The sequence below is a fragment of the Colletotrichum gloeosporioides genome, assembly GCF_011800055.1.
Source record: "Colletotrichum gloeosporioides strain Lc1 chromosome Unknown consensus_54, whole genome shotgun sequence".
Taxonomy (NCBI): Eukaryota; Fungi; Ascomycota; class Sordariomycetes; order Glomerellales; family Glomerellaceae; genus Colletotrichum; species Colletotrichum gloeosporioides.
The window spans coordinates 458,583-479,942 of NW_025544699.1; the positions used below are offsets into that span (position 1 = coordinate 458,583).

At 54.9% G+C, this 21,360-nt stretch overlaps 6 protein-coding genes across 6 annotated transcripts; 3 read left to right on the top strand and 3 right to left on the bottom strand.

The window, feature by feature from the left end:
• Positions 1–2,412: 2,412 nt before the first annotated feature.
• GCG54_00004632 (Cytidine deaminase) lies at positions 2,413–4,892 on the bottom strand (the record flags this gene model as incomplete). The annotated part of the gene is made up of 8 exons (XM_045404678.1): positions 2,413–2,490; positions 2,552–2,633; positions 2,713–3,049; positions 3,750–3,873; positions 3,926–3,982; positions 4,034–4,572; positions 4,723–4,792; positions 4,845–4,892. The coding sequence occupies 8 exons, from the start codon at positions 4,890–4,892 to the stop codon at positions 2,413–2,415; spliced, it is 1,335 nt and encodes a 444-aa protein (XP_045262621.1).
• A 2,630-nt stretch (positions 4,893–7,522) lies between these two features.
• Positions 7,523–8,946, top strand: GCG54_00004633 (Mitochondrial protein import protein mas5; the record flags this gene model as incomplete). The annotated part of the gene is made up of 4 exons (XM_045404679.1): positions 7,523–7,558; positions 7,615–7,684; positions 7,740–8,573; positions 8,627–8,946. 4 exons carry the CDS (start codon positions 7,523–7,525, stop codon positions 8,944–8,946), a joined length of 1,260 nt encoding a protein of 419 aa, XP_045262622.1.
• Positions 8,947–9,398: 452 nt separating this feature from the next.
• GCG54_00004634 (tRNA (guanine-N(7)-)-methyltransferase non-catalytic subunit trm82) lies at positions 9,399–11,159 on the bottom strand (the record flags this gene model as incomplete). The annotated part of the gene is made up of 2 exons (XM_045404680.1): positions 9,399–10,533; positions 10,591–11,159. The coding sequence occupies 2 exons, from the start codon at positions 11,157–11,159 to the stop codon at positions 9,399–9,401; spliced, it is 1,704 nt and encodes a 567-aa protein (XP_045262623.1).
• A 468-nt stretch (positions 11,160–11,627) lies between these two features.
• Positions 11,628–12,810, top strand: GCG54_00004635 (60S acidic ribosomal protein P0; the record flags this gene model as incomplete). The annotated part of the gene is made up of 2 exons (XM_045404681.1): positions 11,628–11,801; positions 11,872–12,810. 2 exons carry the CDS (start codon positions 11,628–11,630, stop codon positions 12,808–12,810), a joined length of 1,113 nt encoding a protein of 370 aa, XP_045262624.1.
• A 375-nt stretch (positions 12,811–13,185) lies between these two features.
• On the bottom strand, positions 13,186–16,235 carry GCG54_00004636 (MutS protein-like 1; the record flags this gene model as incomplete). The annotated part of the gene is made up of 2 exons (XM_045404682.1): positions 13,186–15,708; positions 15,780–16,235. 2 exons carry the CDS (start codon positions 16,233–16,235, stop codon positions 13,186–13,188), a joined length of 2,979 nt encoding a protein of 992 aa, XP_045262625.1.
• A 3,153-nt stretch (positions 16,236–19,388) lies between these two features.
• On the top strand, positions 19,389–20,339 carry GCG54_00004637 (uncharacterized protein; the record flags this gene model as incomplete). Its single annotated transcript, XM_045404683.1, has 1 exon — positions 19,389–20,339. The coding sequence occupies one exon, from the start codon at positions 19,389–19,391 to the stop codon at positions 20,337–20,339; it is 951 nt and encodes a 316-aa protein (XP_045262626.1).
• Between the last annotated feature and the right edge of the window lie 1,021 nt (positions 20,340–21,360).

Genomic DNA, 21,360 nt, shown 5'->3' on the forward strand with positions numbered 1-21,360 from the left:
GGCGAAGGAAAGATTAGGGAAGGAAGAAGAAAAAAAAAGGGAAAACAAGAAGACTATTTAGCAAAAAGCTCAAAAAAAAAAAAATTGGTAGCTTCTCTTTGATTGAGCGTGTCATCCTTAGTGCAGGGGCCATGCTACTGTGAGTTTGTTAGTGACTGCACCCAGACTCGAACGTGGGACCTCCGGGGTTGCTTACATCTTCTCTGTATCGTTTCAAATTGACCAAATGCCCGAAGGCGAAAATGCCGGTTTTTCCCCGACTTATGAAGGGTTTCCCTTGACTGGCTAGGGCGGGGAGCAAAGAGGGGCCCTCGCTCCTGCTGAACCCTCAGGCCAGCAGAGCGAGGAACCCCCCCCTCAACACAAACGGCGTAATTTTTTTTTTGGTGGGGGATCGACTGACAGCGCCTCTACCCCGCCAAAAGCGCACCAACTGAGCGGCGGACAAAAATTGAAGCCATCATCAATCTCCGAGAGAGGTGCTGCTCGATGGACGGGCTACAGCGTGAGCTTGGAGGGGCGTGAGAGTTCGCTGTTACCTGCAGCGACAACTTTCCTTCATTGCCACGAGAAAGAAGACGCAGACGCAAGGCCGCGACGTCGCCGTCAACAAATTTTTTTTTCTTTCTCAATTGTTTTCGCCCCGAGACCACGATCAGGGTTTCGAGTGAGTGGAGGGTAAAGGGGGAAAAGTTTCGAAAAAGCTGCCACCCGGTTTTTTTCGGTTTGCCCTTTCTTTCCTGGTGCATGCCCATCGCCCCCCTCTCTCTCCCGCCGTCCGTCCCTCGCTCGCCTCCCTTCCCCCCCCTCTGCTGCGTTCCCTGGACCTCCAAGACCCCCTTTTCTGTTTCGTTTCGTTTTGGGCAGTTCGTTAGGGTTGCAAGGAAGTGGAACGGAGTTTGGATGAATTTACGACGAATATGCAATTACCGAGACACCTCTGATGACAGGGGGGCGTGTGGGCGTAAATTCGGGGCGTCGCACCCCTGTCGTCACTGGCTTGCTGACTTACACATGGATTCTATTATGCAAGTGACTATCTCCCACGTAATGTATAAGCTGAATGAAACTATATATCAGTCTCTATGTTCTGGCGGGTTGGAAATTGAGGCTAGATATAGGGATCTATGGTGCTGCACTGCGAGTGTTATGTGATGTTGTCCTTGATACTCAAACCTAGCCCAGGCATTAAATAACATACCTTTATCATGAACAATTCTAGGAACAAATGATCTACTCAGGTAACTTCACGTCTGTGAGCTACTTTTAATTTGGTTGAGCTTCTGTAATATGAAATATGGCTGGTCTTTGATACCTGCTATCTTTATCAATACTGTCCGGAAGATGGTAGCTATGAGTACGTCAGGAGTACGGCTGCAAATGCAAGTTCTTACCAATGCAAGCCATAAGCAAGACTTACAGACATCCAGGAATTTGAAATGAACGGGCCATCGCAAAGACGCACAGTGGTTACTCCACGTGTAGACTCTTGTGCCTCAGGAGAAGGACCTCGTGGGAACTACGCCAAGACGTAAGCTAGATATGCCTGATAAGGGGCGTTTCAAATGCTGCATGGGCAATAATGATGAGCCTGAAACGCAGTGTGCTTAGCTAGCAATACACAACAAGGCCAACGACCTTGTTCTAAGGTGTATTTTCGAGTGTGTATATTAGCAAGTGAAGAAAAGAACGAATGGTGCTTGTCACCTAGATTGCCAGCGTTGAGATGGAGTATGTACACATTGATGGACTGTGTCTTTCTAGATTCGATTCAACTGCAAGCCGTGAGGTGACGTGACTGATCATTGAAATATGCCATGAAAGTTTGGCATTTCTTTTGTCCCAAGCCGTGGCAAGAAACAAGTCTATGTTCAATTCACGAGCATCGAACCATTCAGAAGGGAAAAGAAAAGGAAGGGGGGAAACAAGAAGCTCACTTCGATCTTCGAAAATCAAACCTACAAGACCACGAAAGATTTACACACCATGACTTTGATTTACTGCCAGGTTAAAGACGGTCCCTAGCCACGTTTGCCCGGAAATGACAGGTTCAACAAGTAGCCTCATTGTGAAGGTGGGAGAGATTGGGGGGGGGGCACTACGCCAGGTGATCGCTAAGAAGAAGAAAACAATGTTTATTGAAACTGCCATAGGTTTCATTATCTCTCAATCATGCTTCCTTATCACTTCGACGCATTTGAAATCTTTCGTCCCAACACCAGCTTGTGCAAACCAGTGACGACCCAACTCCAAATCACACACACCGTAACAACGCCTGCGCCAGCCACTCGTTATTTATTACACCTTTCTGATGGAAGATGTAGTTGGCTATGCCGTCGCAACCACATATAATTTCGGACCCCTTCATGAGACTGGAAACCACTCAGTGTGACATGTGTGAGGGATAGCCATCTAGGCTCCACTGGCCAAGTTCTTCTCCAATACCTCTGGGGGAGGGAGGAACTCAGGACCAAATGAGAGCGGGAGAAGCTGAGATTGGGTCAGAAAGTACTCAATTTCATCATCCCGAATCATGACCGGGAAAGCGTACCTGCTGGAGCCTCATGACGACATACTTGCCGTTCTTGTTGAACATGAGGATGGGGGTCTCAAGATCAACGAACTCACGAATGCTGTTGAAGCGTATTAGTCTGTGGCCGACTACCAAAACCCACATGGCTGGATGGAAGCTCCAAGAAACAAAGGACTCACAACTGTCTGCACATGCCACATGGGCTGCAGGGGGCATCGACGTCGGTGGCAACAGCAACAGCCTTGAAGCCCCGGATGCCCTCTGTGATGGCCTTGCCAAAAGCTACTCTCTCGGCGCAAGTTCCAACGGGGTACGACGCATTCTCGACGTTTGCTCCATCGGTATATCTGTCGTCGTTGGACAACAGGGTTGCGCCGACGCGGAACTTGCTGTACGGGCAGTAAGCCGTCGCCTTGGCCGCGGTTGCCCTCTTCTCCAGTTCTTTCACCTGGTCAGGCGTCAGGCCGTACTTCTTGGCCGTGTCCACCGTCTGAGAGTCATTGGCAATATCGAAAACTTCCGGAGTGAAGGACATGATGAAATTCGAGAAAGGGAAAGAAAGAAAAGGAAGAAGGGGGAAGGGATGAGGTTGTGGAAAGGGTGGGGTTGATAAGACTCTAGATGATGTGCAGTTGGTCTAAGATGCCAAGAGTCCGTGTTTGCTTGGCTGATGTTTGGGTGCGATGGCTTACCGGACGGTGCTAGAGCGAAGGTGTGTTGGGGCAGTCACTTGGTGGGACACCCTCCGAAAGCTGCCACTGGAATGTTCCATTTATGGGGGGTCTGTACCCCGCGGCCGTCTCCGACATCCGTTTGCATTTGCCAAAGTTCAATCATGTTTGCTATCAATTTTGGAACCGGAACCCGCAACGTAGCGATACAAAACCCCATCTCACCAACCATCGCAGATGCCCGTCAAGACTTCCTGCCTTCTTGGGCAACCTACATTCCCGGGTGATGGCGCCGGATTGGACGGGCAATTCCCCATATGACCAACCACATAGCTCTCGGCGCCTCTGGAGCGAGTACCCCGCAGTCCTTTCATTCCTCATGGCCTAAAGATTGCGGGTAGGCTTTGCCGATGGGAATCGTAAGCGGGTTCATGGCACTAGGGATCCAGCAATCCGTGAGCTAATGGCTTTGATCACGGGGTGCGCCTCGCGCAGTGAGATGCCCGCGCGGAGGCTTGTCGCTCGGGGTTGGACTTACGACGCACCGCCATCGACAACCAGGTTTGCTCCCGTGATATAGGAGCTGAAGCCCGATGCGAGGAATCCAGCTACCCGTGCCACTTCTTGTGGATTGCCTGGTCTCTCCAGACCTATGGTGGCCTTTGAAGCCTGCGGAGCCTCAGTCATCAATTGTTAGGTCGACATCAGGATGGCAACTCACTTCTTGGGTCTGGAGGCTTGCAGGGGGGAACTGGGAGTTCATCCCCTTGAGATCGATCTGTCGGCTTCGTCAGCACATTGTTATCGCCCACGAGGTGCTCGTTCGTACCCCGTTCAAGTCCAAGCCAATGTCAATCTGACCCGGCGAGATGCAGTTGATTCTCACTCCTGTGCCTTTCAAAACCGCAACACCAGCCTTCACGACACCAAGCGCAGCATGGCTGGCCACCACGTAAGCGGGCCCCCAGCAGCCGCCGTACGTTGACGCCACGCTGCCGATGACAATGATGCTGCCGTACTTTTGCGTCTTGGGCGCGGCATTGGGGTACGACTTCTTCTCTGTTAGCTTGGCCATGGCCGCAGGCGCGTATTTGAGCGCAAAAAACGGTGCTATCGAATGCGCCTCGAGGCAGCGTTGCAGGTCTGCTGGTGTTGTCTCGGTGATGGACGGCGGACCCAGCAGGCCGGCCGACGACACCCAGATATCGAGACGCCCGAAGTTGTTGAGTAACTCGTCAATAAGAACGAGCGTCTCTTCTTCCTTGGCTACGTCGAAGGGGTAAGAGATGATTTTTGTGTTTGGGTGCTCGATGTGGACCTTGTCGACCAAAGGCTTGAAGCCTTCATCGCTGGCCGCCTTGTCGCATGCTGGGCAATGTCAGCCCGAGATAAACCATTGCCGTGAAGAAGGTCTCAAACTGTTAGACTGACCGTAGATGGAAGCGGCGCCATGTGCTGCTCTCGCGCGTTAGGGCTACTTATGAGTGATATGATGGTATAGGTGTTGGGAAATCATACCGGCCAGTTCCTCAATGATAGCCTGCCCAACGGGCTGGGCGGCGCCAGTTACGACGCAAACAAATCCGTACTGATCTAAAATGAATCTTCTTCGACGCGAAATAGAATTGTATTAGACTCACGAGCTTGCCATCGGCACGGTAAGGGCTGAAATCAATGGTGGTATCCATGTTAGATGTAGTCACCAATCATGAAGGTACAACAGTCTGGACGAATCAACTGGGAAACGACTCGGAAAAAGTCAATGCTGGGTCATGTAAATATTGATTGACGTCCATGATGCTGGTGTAATGGGGAGAATTGCATATCTCCTCACGTCCAAACCATTTATTTTGGTGGTCTGGGCCCGTGGATGGGCTGATGCCGTCACCTCCACGCCAGACGTAAACCAGCCGAAAGATGCTTCTCCGAGGGGCATCAACACCCCAATCGTGGAGGCGCACAACAACCAATGCATCTATCTCAAGCCTCGATAAGAGATAAGAGATATGACGTGAGCGCATGAAGTTTGTGTGTTTTGGCGGCTCATTTCTTTTTCTCTTGCTTCAATGGATACTAAAAGCCAGTTGCAAGCACACGCAAAAACGCGCCATGTGACGACATGGGAATCAAGCCCAGCAGCACATGGGATTGTGCTGGTTTTCCCTGGTGGACAGCCCGCCGCGGGGGTGGGTAACTGCTCGGTCTGTCATTCATATTGGGCTTACGTGATTGGTTGCCAACGAAGCCTGAAGAAAGATCGATTTGCCCCGCCATCTCAACTCGACATTCTTTTTTTTTCGCCGCGTCTGTTAAGGCTCGTTCCGACAGAGTCATTTCTTGAGATGCCACGACCCATACCTAGGCCGAGTCGGCATATCCTTGACAAGATTTCTTTCCATTTGATGCAGTAGGTACGCAGCCATGACCCCAAATCTGTGGTGAATGAGGAGACAATTGCCAGCATGGACAATGCCAGTTACGCTCGCAGAGTCTGCAACCAATTCATTCAATGACGGACTAGGACATGACACAGGACCCCTGCCCAGTCGTCCATGGTTGAAATTGTTCGGCAGGTGTAAATATGGCTTTCTTTCTGGTACTCTAAGCACTGACGGCATTTGACACGACGGTTCCTGACCGTTATTCCGAGTGTCATTCCGTCCCTCGGACGACAACCGTCTGAGCGTCGTGAGATACGCGCCGCTTGCAGATGGCGACGAGATCAGAGAATATACACTAGATCAAAGAGATCAGCGAACAGGAGGGTTGCATGTCCGCCCCACGCAACCAATGCGGGACACCCTGCCTTGGGGTGTGAATTGGGTCAAGGGGACTTGACAGCAAGGGGATTCGTTTCGCAAAGAGAATTGAGAGTTTGGATAGCCCAACATCAAAGAAGACAAAAGACAGCAGAGACCTTTAAAGTAAAGGTTGAACCGATGTCGTGGGGGTCCCGCTATTGCTTTGCAGCAGTTTCGGGTGGTCCCTTCAGACAGTTGATTAGCCGGGTTGAAACGTGAACCCGAAGGCACGTATTCGCTTGGCGGTTTGCTGGCACATTTCCGGCTTCGAGGCGCCATTGAATCCTGACCAGAGCTACTGACGGGTAACCTGGCGGTCATTTCGCCTGCCGACGTTTGATACCGAACAAATGGTTCCGTGTTCCGTGGCATCCTATCGCCGACAGGAATAAAGTCCGTGGGTGAAGCATTGGCAGGAAGGTGTGGATAACGATGACGGATGAGAAATCCAGACCCGCTTAGCTAAGACTTGATCGGGGGGTGGGGAAGAGAGTTCTGCTCGAAATTGTTAGGGGGGTACTTTGGATGCATGGGATAAGAATAGCCTCTGCGGCGGGTTAGGGGAGCACATTCAGGCTGGACGCAGCGAGCGATTGCGCGGTGAAAGACCCTTCAGGACGCAGGAGCCTGGATTTTGCCTGCCTCCCAGGCGGATGGTTGCCTGCCCAGAGGGTGCCGCAGCAGGTCCAACAGCGCCCAGCACCCATGGAAAGGTACCTAAGGTAGGTTACGGCGCAGCTGGAGCATGGCAAGCGGATCAGGGTCCTCCTCGGGTTTGCTGGAGGGTCGTTGGAGGGTTGTTGGACCCCTCGGACCGGATCTGGCTGGACAGTGCAGGTATTGCATCATCAGCACCGCCACTGTGGCTCAAAAACATTCTACACCTTTCCATGGGATTCAGATTGGGGCCCTTTGGGCGCGGGAAATGCGCAAGGCGACCCGCACTCGCAGCCTGCTTTCTCCCTTTATTTTGAAAAATCCAATGTCCCGTCACTAGCGTAGCCGGTCCATTCAGCCCAGGTAGATTTCCACCCTTTTCGCTCCCCGCCAGGAATTGCATCAATAATTGCCTGCCCCCAGCCCGGCCTCGACCTTCCTCAATCTTTTTCAACTTTTCTCGCTGCAACATCTCTTTCCCGTTTACCAGATACCCAGTTGCGTAGACAACTTTGTGCCGACCATTTTCAGAAGGTATGTGTGCAACCTCTCTTGTTTGCTTTCCGCCGGCGCAAACCTCAAGGTGAAGGCGAGGTGGCGGATACACTTTCCCTGTTGGTCAGCTAGCCTTAACCTGCGATTCCTGCTGCGCCCAACATCGAGGCCTCCCTCCTGTTCTCCCTACAAGTTGCACAGGCAGAGCAAGTTCGATGACCAGAGGCCACGAAACTTACAAAACTCTGGCTCTTCATTTTCGCTGACAGGCTCCGACTCCGCAGGCCCCTCCAAGGACCCTTACCCCCCAAATCCCGATTTCAGCGCCAAGGTTTTAGATAAGGATTACTGTACCGACATACACCATGGTCAAGGAAACGAAGCTCTACGACACCCTCGGCGTATGTTCCCACAGCAGCATCTTGGTATGGTCACCGAAGTATTAACGCGGTAATAGGTGGCGCCGACTGCGACTGAGACGGAACTGAAGAAGGCCTACAAGACGAATGCCCTGAAGTACCACCCTGGTATGTGAATCGAGTTGCGCTGTTCTGCCAGGAGTTGCTGACGGATTACAAACAGACAAGAACGCCCACAACCCCGAGGCTGAAGAGAAGTTCAAGGAGGTCTCCCACGCCTACGAGATCCTTTCCGATTCCCAGAAGCGTCAGATCTACGACCAATATGGTGAGGCCGGTCTTGAGGGTGGTGCCGGCGGCGGTGGCGGTATGGCTGCCGAGGACCTGTTTGCTCAGTTCTTCGGTGGTGGCAGCTTCGGCGGTGGCCTCGGCGGCATGTTCGGCGGCGGCGGTATGCCCAACCGCGGCCCCCCCAAGGCCCGTACCATTCACCACACTCACAAGGTCTCTCTCGAGGACGTCTACCGTGGCAAGATCTCCAAGCTTGCCCTTCAGCGCTCCATCATCTGCCCCAAGTGCGAAGGTCGCGGTGGAAAGGACGGTGCTGTTAAGCGCTGCGCCGGCTGTGATGGCCACGGCATGAAGACCATGATGAGACAGATGGGTCCCATGATCCAGCGCTTCCAGACCGTCTGCCCCGACTGCAATGGCGAGGGTGAGACCATCAAGGACAAGGATCGCTGCAAGCAGTGCAACGGCAAGAAGACAATCGTCGACCGTAAGGTTCTCCACGTCCACGTCGACCGCGGTGTTAGGAGCGGCACCAAGGTTGAGTTCCGTGGTGAGGGTGACCAGGCCCCTGGCATCCAGGCCGGTGACGTCGTTTTCGAGATTGAGCAGAAGCCCCACCCCCGCTTCACCCGTAAGGAAGACGACCTTCTCTACCAGTGTGAGATCGAGCTGGTCACTGCTCTGGCTGGCGGAACCATCTACATTGAGCACCTTGACGACAGGTGGCTTAGCATTGAGATCCTGCCCGGTGAAGCTATTGCTCCTGGTATGTTTAACTATCCCGTACTCTCCCCATACGAACCAACTAACGACCTGCAGACGCTGTCAAGATGGTTCGTGGCCAGGGTATGCCTTCCCCGAGACACCACGATTTCGGAAACCTGTACATCCAGTTCAGCGTCAAGTTCCCTGAGAAGAACTGGACCGACGACCCGACGGCCTTCGAGGCTCTCCAGAAGCTTCTTCCCGCCCCGTCTCTGCAGACCGTGCCTCCCCCCGAGGCCATGACCGAGCCTGCTGACCTCGAGGATCTGGACAACAGCGCACAGGCTAAGGTCTTTGGCGGCGCCGGCTCAATGGACGAGGATGACGAGGACGGTCCCCACGGCGCCGAGCGCGTGCAGTGCGCTTCCCAGTAGACGACATAACTTCTGACGACATTTGAGATTACGAGCATCTTCGGCGTGTTGGGGGAGTGGGCGTGGATCGAGGCAGTTCTTCACATCTGTTCTATGGAACGGAAATGCATATTTTCCCAGTCACGAATGGATGGAAACGGTTGCATGGAAATGGTAAAGAGAGGCCTGCCATTCGGCGGCTGCATGTGGGAAGACGCAGCAGCTGACTGGACGCCTCGACTAGATGCGCTGAGTCGGTTCGTCGAGAATGAAGGCTGGATTCCGATGGACCAGCACAGTACAGGGATTTCTGGTCCAGCGCTCGCGTGTTAAAAACATCATTTGGCTTCTTTGCTCGACGGACATCGAGACTTGGTGGGAAGGCGTTCACGGTTTCACGGTCATAGAGGATAATCCGTTGAATCGATTTGATGATACACATGTTTTTGCTTTTGTCTACTTTGAAGATGTGACTATGATGCCTCCTCTGGCTGCTCAGCCTGCTCAGCTTCCTCGCCTTCTTCACCCTGCTCCTCGTTCTTCTTGCGCAAATCTCCAATGTTGTATAGCAGCTTGCGTACTTGTTCCTGGGTCAGATCAAACTCACTCTCCGTCAAGCTTGCGTCCAGAGGTACGAAGTCTTGCGTGGTTGAGAAGGCGGCGCCGGTCCACTTGTAAGACACGAGGCCGTTGTCAGTAGAGCTTGGCTCCGCCGGGTCAACCGTGACGAGGATAGTACTCAGAGGACTATCACTGGAGATGGGGGCAACGTGTAGGGGGTTGCCTGGGAGAGAGACTGTCTGTACGTGGGACAGAGTGTTTTGTTCTGAGACACGGAGCACAAAGATTGCAGGTACACTAAGCAACGGGTCAGCAGGAGCACTTCCAGACATGGCGACAAAGACGTACCCTTCGCAGACCACCAACACAACGGGGACCGGCAGGCCGTTGGCGAGGACGGTTGCAGACAGAAGCTGGGAGACCGCGACCTTGGCAGCCTCCTGTTGGACCTGGCGAACCTGTTCCAAGATGTCGAACTTGGACAAGATGTTGCCGGCCTCCCAGTCCCATACGAACAGCTCACTGTCTCCACCTCCCGAGACGAGAACGTCTTGGCTGGGGAGAGTCAGGGCGCTGACGAAGTTGGTGTGGCCGAGACAGAAACCCTCGATAATGTGGGCATGGGGCATGTAGCGCGAGACACGAATGTGCTCATCGCGGTCCGCGGTGATGATGTACCGGCGGGATCCCTTCTCGGCGAGCGTCATGGCGGTGAGCATAGAGACGTGGCCGAGCAGGAGGGTGTGCTCGAAGGTCGGGTCCTCCTTGGGGGCGTCGCGCTTCGACTTGTTCATCTCACGCTGCTGGTTCTTGAGGGCGCGGAGGTTGGCTTTGGAGTGCACAGTGAAGTTGCTGGCTTCAGGCTTGAAGGGCTGGGCCTCTGGCGCTTGGGTTGCCGGCGCGGCGGGCTCCTCGGGAGCATCAGTTGCAGCAGGCTTATCAGAGGGGATGAGGGGAAGGGAGAAGACGTCGCCAAACTTGTCTGCGCTCAGGATCGTCTCGTCGCCTGGGCAGATGAGAACGGAGCAGGGGCGTTTAGGCATTGTCCTTTACATGTGTTAAAGTCTATCTCACCCAGGAAACGGGAGAAGAGGGCTGACATACCTCTGGCTCAGCTCTTTTAGGCCGCCCTTGCCGTCGTGCTCGAATACCCAAAGGCCCTTGTCATGACCAGAAATGGCAAGCAAGTGACTGCCGGTGCTGGTCGTTGTCATGAGTGTGATGACGGGCTGGTCCGGAACTCGCGCAAAGCGATTGCTCTGCTGCTGATGTTGGGCCTTGTTGCCTTTGTTTCCCTTCCTCCTGTCCTTCTTGCCCTTCTTCTCGTTTTCGTTCTGCTGCTGTTGCTGATCCTCGACCTGCTTCTGAGGTTCACCCACAACCATAGCATCGCCGTCCTTGGCCTCATCCTCCTTCTCAACCCTCTGGCGCTTGGCTGGTGGGCCATCTTCATCGTTGGTCGGGGAAGCAGGTGTGGGAACTCCTGAGTTCACTTCGATCTCAACCTTTGCCGCGGCGTTGGCGGCCGAGGCAGCTGCGACCTTCTCGACGTCGGGGTGCTTCCATGTTGAGATGTGAGAGCCGTCTTGCAGGCTGAAGGAGTGAATCTTGCCACCCCTGGCAGCAAAGATGACGTTGCCACAGGGCTGGACAAAGTTATACGGAATTTTCATAGTGATTACGGGTTGATGGAAGTTGAGTAGGCTCAACGATTGAGCTTGTCTACACTAGGAACTGAGGTCAGGATAGGACTTTCACTGAAGAACTCATCGGCCATCTGAGATGCGCCCCACTATGGAAGTGAAAAAAAAGATACTTCCAGCATGTATCTTTTTTCTCAAAAGCTTGGACCATGGTACCTACCCTGCAGCAGTATCCGTAGATGCTAGCCTCTCACTTCAGACCTGCAACCCCCGGCCGCCCGTTGGTTGCCCTAAGGTCCAGCGGAATTGGCTGGCTCGTCGGCCCCGGGTGGGTCCACACATTTTCGCGAAGCAGCAGAGAGCAAAAACCTTTTTGCTTCGCGGAGGCTCTTTTTTCTTTCCTGCTACATCACCATTTTGATACCCCAATTTCCCATCAACCAACAAGGAACAAATTCATTTGCCCTTAAACATCCTGCCTTCATAAAATAAGAAGATATGGGGGGCAAATCTGCGAACAAGGCCGGCTACTTCGACAAGCTCAAGGGCTTGCTCGAGGAGTACAAGTCCATCTTCATCGTCTCCGTCGACAATGTCTCGTCTCAGCAGATGCACGAGATCAGACAGTCCCTCCGTGGTGAGGGTGTCGTCCTGATGGGCAAGAACACCATGGTACGTTTTCTCGGGGAGCCAATGACGAGTCAAACATCGCGCGACACACGATGCTAACGAATATTTCCAGGTTCGCCGTGCCCTCAAGACCTTCATCCCCGATGCTCCCGAGTACGAGCGCCTGCTCCCCTTCGTCAAGGGCAACGTCGGCTTCGTCTTCACCAACGGTGACCTCAAGGACATCCGTGACAAGATCCTCGCCAACAAGGTCGCCGCCCCGGCCCGTGCCGGTGCCGTCGCTCCCTCCGACGTCTGGATTCCCGCTGGCAACACTGGCATGGAGCCCGGAAAGACCTCTTTCTTCCAGGCCCTCGGTGTCCCCACCAAGATTGCCCGTGGTACCATTGAAATTGTTTCGGACCTGAAGCTCGTTGAGGCCAACACCAAGGTCGGCCCCTCCGAGGCTACCCTCCTTAACATGCTCAACATCTCCCCCTTCACCTACGGTATGGGCGTCGCTCAGGTCTACGACCAGGGCAACACCTTCCCCTCTGAGGTTCTCGACATCTCTGAGGACCAGCTCCTGAAGGCCTTCGGCGGTGCTATTGCCACCATCGCCGCTGTCTCCCTGGCCATCAACTTCCCCACCCTTCCCTCCGTCATCCACTCCTTCTTCAACGGTTACAAGAAGGTTCTCGCTGTCGCCATCGAGACCGAGATCAGCTGGCCCGAGATCGAGGAGCTCAAGGACCGCATCGCCAACCCCGATGCCTACGCCTCTGCCGCCCCCGTCGCCGCTGCCGGTGGCGCCGCTGCTGAGGAGGAGACCAAGGCTGAGTCCGAGAAGGACGAGGAGTCTGACGAGGATGGCGGCTTCGGCGGTCTCTTGTATGTTTTCTCCCTACCCCCTTCCAGTGATGAGTTGCAGTGTTTGCTAACTTCTTTCCCAGCGACTAAATGCTTTGACGGGAAATCGGTGTTACGACGGCTTCTATCTGGGTTACGACTGGGTTTACGACGACATGTCGATCTAAAGCACGGCTACATAGATGGGTTGCCGGTCAATTAAGCACATCGCATTTGACGGCAAAACTGGCTCATGATTGATGAAATGGTGAACGTGACATGCTTGAAGCGTGCTCGTCCCAAAGTCCAAAAGGTTAGTTTTCACTTCTATCTCACTTTCACTCACCCACCTGCGTCCTATGATTATATAAACGTTCAAGAGCTTTTTAACCCTGAATCTTTCTTGATGACACACACATCACCACCCTATGAGGATGCTTTACAAATCTTTTTCTTCTTGTTCAGCCTGCTTTTTACTGGGTATCATGGCTAACGTACACAAAGTCGCAGGTCCTATAGTACAAGTGGTGCCCTATCTAGCGTGTCCCCCTTTGCTGTGTTACATGTGCGTGTGAGTGTGATGTACAAGATGAGGTTCTTAGTGACCGAGCACTTGCTTGGCGATCTTGATAGCGTGCTCCGGCAAATCAGCCAGCCGCGCAACTTTCAGAGCATGGCTCTGTCGGTTGATGCCCTTTTGTAGCCTATGAATATAGACAAATCCACCATCTTCGTCCTCCTCCACGTCCGTGCAGTACGTGTCCACGCCCCCGTTTTTTACGAGCCCCTCGGCCTCGGCCAGGTCTGCCACCTTGTGAAAATGCGTCGCGAACAGCGCCCGGCATTGGTTGATTGTGACCAGATGGTGCAAGCAAGCGTACGCGACCGCCGTGCCGTCCTCGGGCGTCGTTCCCCTCCCGATCTCGTCCATGATAACAAACGACCGCGGCGTGGCGTTGCGGAGAATCTGTGCCGTCTCCATCATCTCCACCATGAAGGTGCTCTGGTCCCGGTACAGGTTGTCCGCCGAGCCCACACGGCTGTAGATGGCGTCCACGATGCCCATCTCCGCGTAGTCCGCGGGCACGTAGCAGCCGATCTGCGCGAGGATCGTGATGAGGGCGTTCTGTCGCAGGAACGTGCTCTTGCCGGCCATGTTGGGGCCCGTGATCAGCCACAGCTTCCCGGCCGAGGGGCCGCCTACGAGACAGTCGTTCCGGACGAAGCTGCGCCCCTGCTCGTGTAAGCCGCCCTCCACCGTGGGATGTCTGCCGCCGATGATGGTATGCGCGGTCGAGTTGTTGAGCAGCGGCCGCGTCAAACCCTGCTCCTCGGCGAGCTTGGCGAACGAGGTTGCGATGTCGAGCTCGTCCAGCACGGCGGCGTTGCGGCGCAGCTTGACGAGGTTCAGGACGACGGCGGCGCGGAGGGCGTGGAAGACGCGCTGCTCTTCGGTGCGGATGCTGTGCCGGGCCTGTTCGAGCTGCTGGCCGAGACGGGTCCACTCGGGCTCGTGGAACGACCGTGTCGAACGGCTTGCGCCGAGGGCCTTGATGTCGGCGGAGACGGAGCGAGCATCTTTGCCTTTGATGTGACAGAAGTGGCCGAGAGCCGGGCTCCAGCGGAGGGTCAAGGAAGTGGCGCCGTGGTGTTCGCGGAGGTCTTCCGTGAGCGTTTCCTTCTTGGCGTGAAGAGTGGCAAGATCGTTGTGGAGTTCGCGGAGGAGTTTGCTGGCGTTCGGCTTCATGATCCACGTCTCATTGTCGTCGGCGTACGCCTCTCGCACAGAGGTCGGGCGTTTCTTCTTGGCAGCCGCAGCAGCACCCTTTGGCAGGGCGTCGGCGTCTTCTTGTGAGCCTTCCGTGCTCACGATTTCCTGAGCGAGAGACATCATCTGTCCTGCCTGGCTCTCTTCGATCTCATGTTGATGGATGATGCCTTCTTCGTCGATGGCTTCCTTGATGCGACGCGCCATAGTCAAGGGCTTCTTCAGGTCGAGTCGAGAGCTCATCCGCGATAGACATGCGGACTCGTCGGACGCTGCTAGAAGCAGCTGCTTGATGCTGTCAGTGGCTTGAGTGGTGTTGGCCAGGTCCACCAGGTCGTCCGGGTCTCCTCGGCCAAGCGCAAACTTCTGCACCAGCCTCTGGGAATCGTGGCTGCGGCGGAGCAGCACAACCACGGCGTCCCGCAAGTCCGGGTCTTCGATGAATCGTGCGACGAGATCCTGCCTCAGCTTGATGACCTCGAGGGAGGTTGACGGGGCACTGAGCCAATCATTGAGCAGCCTAGCACCGCTCTTGGTGACAGTCCGTCGAATGGCGTGTAACAGGCTACCGCGGAAGTTCGCATCTCTGATGGTCTGTTTAATTTCCAGGGAGCGCATGCTGTTCTTGTCTATGGTCATAATTTGCATGTTCTCATGGCGCTGCGGCGGCTGCAGCTTCATGCTTAGCCCCAGTAGCCGCTCCTTGACGTAGTGGAGGAGCAGGCTGCCCGCCATCACCTCATCGTCAGTGAATGCGTCCCGGACTGGAAGCGGAATTTCAGACTCGAGCATGGATGTCCAATCAGAAAGACGCCTTATTTCGCCGAACGGGCTATACGTGACCAGATGCCGGTCCTCAGCCAGTATGGAAAACAGCCCATGGCCGGTTTGGGTCTGGAGCTCGCTGTCTAGGACGACCTCTCTGGGGCATATTCTCGACAAGATCGAGGGCAGCGCTGTGAGATCGGAAGCCTGAGTGTAAAATTGGCCGGTGGACAGGTCCAACCACGCGAGGCCCAGTGGTAGTGGTTCGGCAGGGTCACCAGCTGCCGGAGTCAGACTCCGGTCAGCGGCTGAATGGGTCGAGTCTTCCCCCTCGCTTCCGGACTGGGCCGCGGCCGTATAGGCATGGACAGCCAGCACATAGTTGTTCGCATATGGATCCATGAAATTCTCATCAATGAGAGTTCCTGGCGTGATGATACGAGCAACTTTGCGATCGTGCATCAGCCCACCAGACTTAATCTTCTCGGGCGCCTTGTTGGGGAACTCTTCAGCAATGGCGACGTAGCGATTCAGGTCCTGGACCAGGATCTTAAGGAAACGGTCCAGCTGAAAGAAAGGGAAACCGGCCTAGCCATCACATATCAGACCTGAGGAGGATACGAGCACGGCGTTGGAAAAAAAAAGTGAGAAGGATTTACCATGGAAACGGGGCCCGCATTCGTCTTTTTCTGGGCAACCTTGAGATTGAGCAAGGGACCAAGCTCTTCAGCATGCTCAAAGTACAGCTCGTAGAAGCCACCGACACGCGTCAATAGCACGCAGTTGTCGAACTTTTGCATGTTTTGACGAGCCTGCAGCACCACGGTTGGATAGACCGGTGCCTCATCTTGCGTGGGACAGGGATCCAGCGGCAGCAGGAGTCCCTGGGGTAGATCGTCAAGCTTCACGGTTGACGTTGTCTTCTTGCCCCTGGCAAAGACACCAGCAGGCGAGTGCCAGGACGGCACTCCTACAACCCCAACGTCTTGGCCGAAACCCCATCGATAGCGATTGCGGCGCAGGCGGAGAGATGCGGGGATAGACAATCGGGAAGCAGTCAGTAACGGGGGCACCAGGTCATGACAGGCGAGTGTGGTGAGTGATCGGGCCAACATGTGAGCATATCATCAATATGAGCTGTTCGGGAGTGACGTCGGTTCAGGCGTTTGTCCGATTCGGCACAAGAGGAATAGGCCTAAGAAGGTAAGGGTTAAGGGCCTAGGCGCGGCGAGGAATGTGGTGTTGTGACGTTCGGCGGAGGGAAATGATGAGATAATGAGCCGGGTGGAGGGCGGGCGCCGGGGTTGGTTCAGGCTGGACGCGAATCATGCGAGCGGCGTTGTAGTCGAAGAATATCGCGAGATTTTTCGGGACCGTGGCCTCGAATCCGCCCGAATCGATCGGAGCCCATGGGGACCCATAGGGGGGATCTCGCTGGAGGGCGGGCGCCTGACAGGCTGCTGCGAACTGTGCTGTGGGGCCGGTGGTCCAGGCGTCTGGGACCGTTCACCTCAGCGTATTTGCATCGCGGCTCTCGCCTGGGACAGGTCGCCAGGGGGGGGAGGGGGCCTATGGGAATGGAAGCCTTGGAACGGATCTAGGCACCTAGGCACGCCAAGTAGCATGGCATGGTAGGCATGGACAGCGGAAGGGATGGGACGGCGTGGGACGGCGTGGAACGGACATGGAGAGAGAAATGGCATGGCTTGGTCGGGGCGGCGATAAAATTAGGCGACGACCCTGTACGGATGTGTGTCGAGTTGGCCCCAGGCTTGGGGGAGATGCGACGGACCAAGATAGCAGCAAACGACACCGGCCGATGGTTTGTAAGTCGATGACTGTTCGCCGTGCGTTAGGTCTCGTTATCGCCGAAACATGGCAAACCGGATGTAAGATGGAACTGGAGATGCGCGACACGCGAGGCGGAGAAGAAACGGGGTTTATGGAGCAGGGCCACGATCGGAATTAGGGGTCTTCGTTTGTATCCGTTGCAATGCTCCGGCTGTCCTGGCCTGGGTGTGAGGAGTTGTTCAGATAAGGTAAATGATCCATAAGCAGCCCAGCAAGATTCGCTGTGAGTCTAAACAGATGGCAAACATGAGAGAAGATTCGAGACAGTGTTGGTGCTTTTTCCGGGTACCTGCCTGGTGTGCATCATCGTCTTACGAGAGTCGTTTGCGTCTAGCGTCATTTATTTGGGCCAGTCGTACGTAGGAACGATAATCATGGACACCGTTGGTGCATTGTTGGGTCCAAACAACCAAGGGACCACAGAAATGGAACGGAGCTGCAGGACCAAAGGACCGCGCTGTTGGAGGCCCGTCTGTAGATTCCATGTCAGTGAGATGTGTGTGTGTGTGTGTGTGTGTGTGTGTGTTGGTGGTGGTGGTGGGGTCGAAGCACTGTGTCGAGACTGTATTTCCTCCTTCCTTCCACCGCCTTCGTTTGTAAGTTGGGCCGCACCGCTCCAGCACTTTGGGTTTGGGGGGTTGCATAAACACAGTGTTTTGGACGGCAGCAGCGCCTAGATGACCACTAACACGCGGTCGACGTGCAGTAGGGGCAACCAGTTGGCAGCGAGGCAGTTCCGTTGGCGCTGCTGTGCGGGCGATGGTCGAATGATGTTACCGTCATGTTGAGATTGACAGGGCGGGGGTCGCATCATGGATGGCCATATCATGGCTCGCTAACCATTATGATCAACGCACCGCTGGGCCCCCAAAAGGGGAACAGTCAGCCCGAGGGAGTGCTCCCAAATGCTCGCTGCAGCAGATGACTGTGGCCTGTAGGCAATCAAAGATGGGCAGACGGCATGGGATGCCGCCACCCCGGAGCACTCTATCTCGAGTTTTGATGGCAGCCGCCAACTTCCCCATGTCCAAATCCAGGCCTGGTAGGCACGCAATGGGAATCATGGTTCCTGATGGTTACCGGGTTGAAGCCAGTAGCACGCGGCATGGCAGATGACGGAAACATGTCAGGACCCGGCGCGGCTTTCGGGAAAAGAAGGGGAAATAAGGTCTGACTGGAGTCAACAGAAGGTGTGGTGCGTCTTGTTGTGCGAGTGTGGCTACTGCAGGATGGGGTGCTTGACGTTGGGTATGCTGGCCCTGCCAACTGATGATACCCTCCCTGAGAACATTATCGTATGTGGATGTGGGAACACGGCATATGGGGAACGTGTGGGTAGGGCAGCGTGGCTTAAGATCGTAGCATGCCATAGCGAGGAAAGTGTATGATGCTTGGATGAGAGTCCACCTTGGTGATGTGAGAATGTAATGAGGTCGGTTCGGAAGGACGCCAGCTGTAAGCCTACCCTATGCTGGCACGCTGGTTGCAGTCAGTGGTGCTGGGTGTGTCTGTTGGATGCCAGAATGCTATTGTCAAGTGCGGTCAAGGCATTCCTCGGCTTCAGATTGGTCTGTTAGAGTACCCGAGGGGTGCGCTGCAGGGCATGACAGACGTGGAACAAAGCAGGACAGGAGGGCAAAGGGAAGGGGAAAAAAGAAAGGAAAAAATTAAGGCGACCGGATTCCATTGATTGCCTGTCACTGACGGGCAGCCCGCTGGCCGTTGAAGCGGATGGAAGTGTGCAACGAGTCGGTGAAAGTCCCTGCGCGCACGCGGTAGGGCGGCAGGGTACCCTGGGATACGTACCGACCTGGCCCCAACAGCACGGCGCGGTTGCCATTCGGTATCGACCGATTTCGACTCCTTCTCAGCCCATTCCCGCTCACTCCCCAAATTTATCATCAGACCCTTGGCCCAAACATGGCAGCATGCGCCGTCATGTTGCCTTTCCGATTTGAAATGTGGCCATGTAGGTATATATCTCTTTTTCAGCGCCCCGTTTCCCCCTCCTTTCCTACCAAGCCCTTGGTTTGATACGTCTATCCTGCCTGCCTGTCTGCTCTTCAGCGGATCCCCGTCCACTTACACACCCATCACACCAAAATCCGTCTCATCTGCTGCCACCAGTACAACTACTCTTACACCACCACACCCCCCGACCATCCGTCTCTTCCTCTCGTCTTACTATTACTACCGCCTCTCCTACGGTTTTCGAGAGTTGCGCAAATACAAACCTTTTCTACTCACTCGCCTTCTTCTCGAGTGCGTCTATTGCCAACCAGCAAAAACAACCGAAACAAGAGCGACCCGCCGCTCGCCCATCGATATCCACGGTATCAGACACTAGCCGTCTCAACGAGACCGCCGCCCAACAACACATATTACGACAGCAAAGCTGCTTGGAAAAACCACCCTTTATGGCTGCGCATCTACCTACCATCAACTTCAACCCTTTAGCACCCGTCACGCCTCCCCCCGAACATCTCTCGTTCCGAAAGCCCGCCCTTCCGCTGTCTGCTCAACTGAAACGCAAGGCTGCCGAGGCCAACCTCGACGACCATAATGTCCCGATGAAGAGGGAGTCGCCATCGCCGTCAAGCTCCCAGCCTACAGCTCAGGCGAAGCCGACCTCTATTCCGACACCAAGCCCGGACCCCAGTCAGCCACCGATGGACCCGAGATACGTCGCCATGGTATCACGCATTGCCGCCTACTACCAGCAACGGTGCCAGGCCATTTCCAATGCACAGCAGCAAAGGTGTCAGGCTTGGGCAAACATGCACAGGCAAAAGTGCCAGGAAATGATGCAGGCTGCCATGTTGGTCGTGGCGTGGTACATTCGCGACCGGATTCAGCGGAGACGCCGGAGGCAAAAGCGCCATTTCCGGTCGGGGTTAAGAGCACAGAGCACCCGTTCCCGAGTGGCCAAGGGCGAAGGTGTCCGGCGCTGGGTCATGAATATCCCCGAGGGTCTTCCGTCGCCGCACATCCCGGCGCTAGACGACCTTGCTGACCAAGAGGAGGCTCATTTCTCCATGGACAAGGAGTCCCCACCAGACAAGGACTCCAAGCTGTTCGAGATGGCCGACGGAATGATCAGGAGCCAGTACCGCAAAATCGAGGTGCCCATTCTCGGCGTGCTCGGCTTCGAGGAAAGCGAGAGCGAGAGTGAGAGCGAGGCCGACGACGACTTTGACCAGCCCTTGGATGACGAGCTCGAGGAGGGCGAGGTGGAAGACTACGATGATGAGGAGGACGACCTCGACCTGTATGAAGATGAGGATGAGGAAGACGGCTCGGAGGTTGTTCACAAAGGCACCGGCACCGGCACTGGAAGCCGGGCCAAGGACTCGGGTCTGTCATCTTGATTTGGAACGGCACGGACGGTGTTGGAGGCGCATCTTTACTCATTTATTTTTCGGGGTTTCTACGGTGTTACGGGCATGGACAATGATGTGATGATTGGTTGTTACCCTGGGCGATCTGCATACCTCACTTTCTGGCTACTACGAAGTATAAATATCCCGCATCCCGTCGATAGGAAACAAGATGAATATTTTCTACACATTTCAAGAACAGTACAAAGACCAGTTCATCTTATTGCGAGTGCACGCTTTCAGATCGGGCGAACATCGTCCTATTGTGAGCCGTGACCACTTAAGCGAGATGGGTCAGTAAACCTTAATTGGTTGACATCTGCTGATATTCTGGAAGCTTTTTGGCGCCGCGAAATGCACCAAGATGGATCTCGAACCACTTCCACGTTGCCTTCTGTTTTCGCTTGGAGCCGTCCCCATCCGCCGAGCTTCCGTCGTCGCCCCGATCCATGGGGTTTCCGATCAATTTCTCGGTCAACCGTGGATTCCGGACAACAAATCGCCCTTCGGCTGGTCGGTCATCTGGGGCAGATGGGCCACGAGGGCATTCCGAATCGCGATCGTGCCGCATTTCGCTTGATGGGGATACGATGCTGCACGATGACTTGATTTCCCCAGATATCCACCCCGACTAACAGCCCATACATACAGGCGAATGCATCGCTAAAACACGCGGACAGGACGATGTCTCCCAAGGTTGCACCTCATGTGTACTGAGTCTTGTGGAACTGCTGTGCAACTGTTGTGCAACTCTACTCGCATACAGATGACCTTGAATACTACTGTCTTCTTCTTATTGATGTGTTTGTGGCAGGAGGTTGCACTGGCTGTGCATTCTGGTTTCGTCACCTGCCACGACCGCAGCACCACCTTGCAACCGTGATTTCCCTGCCGTTCTGGTCGGCGACATGATTACCAGCCGTCGCCAAGGCAGGAGTTAGGGCAACAGCGACAGCCGGAAGTGGCCGCAAGAAGGATCGTCAAGAAGAGTAGCAGGAATGTGCAATAGTTG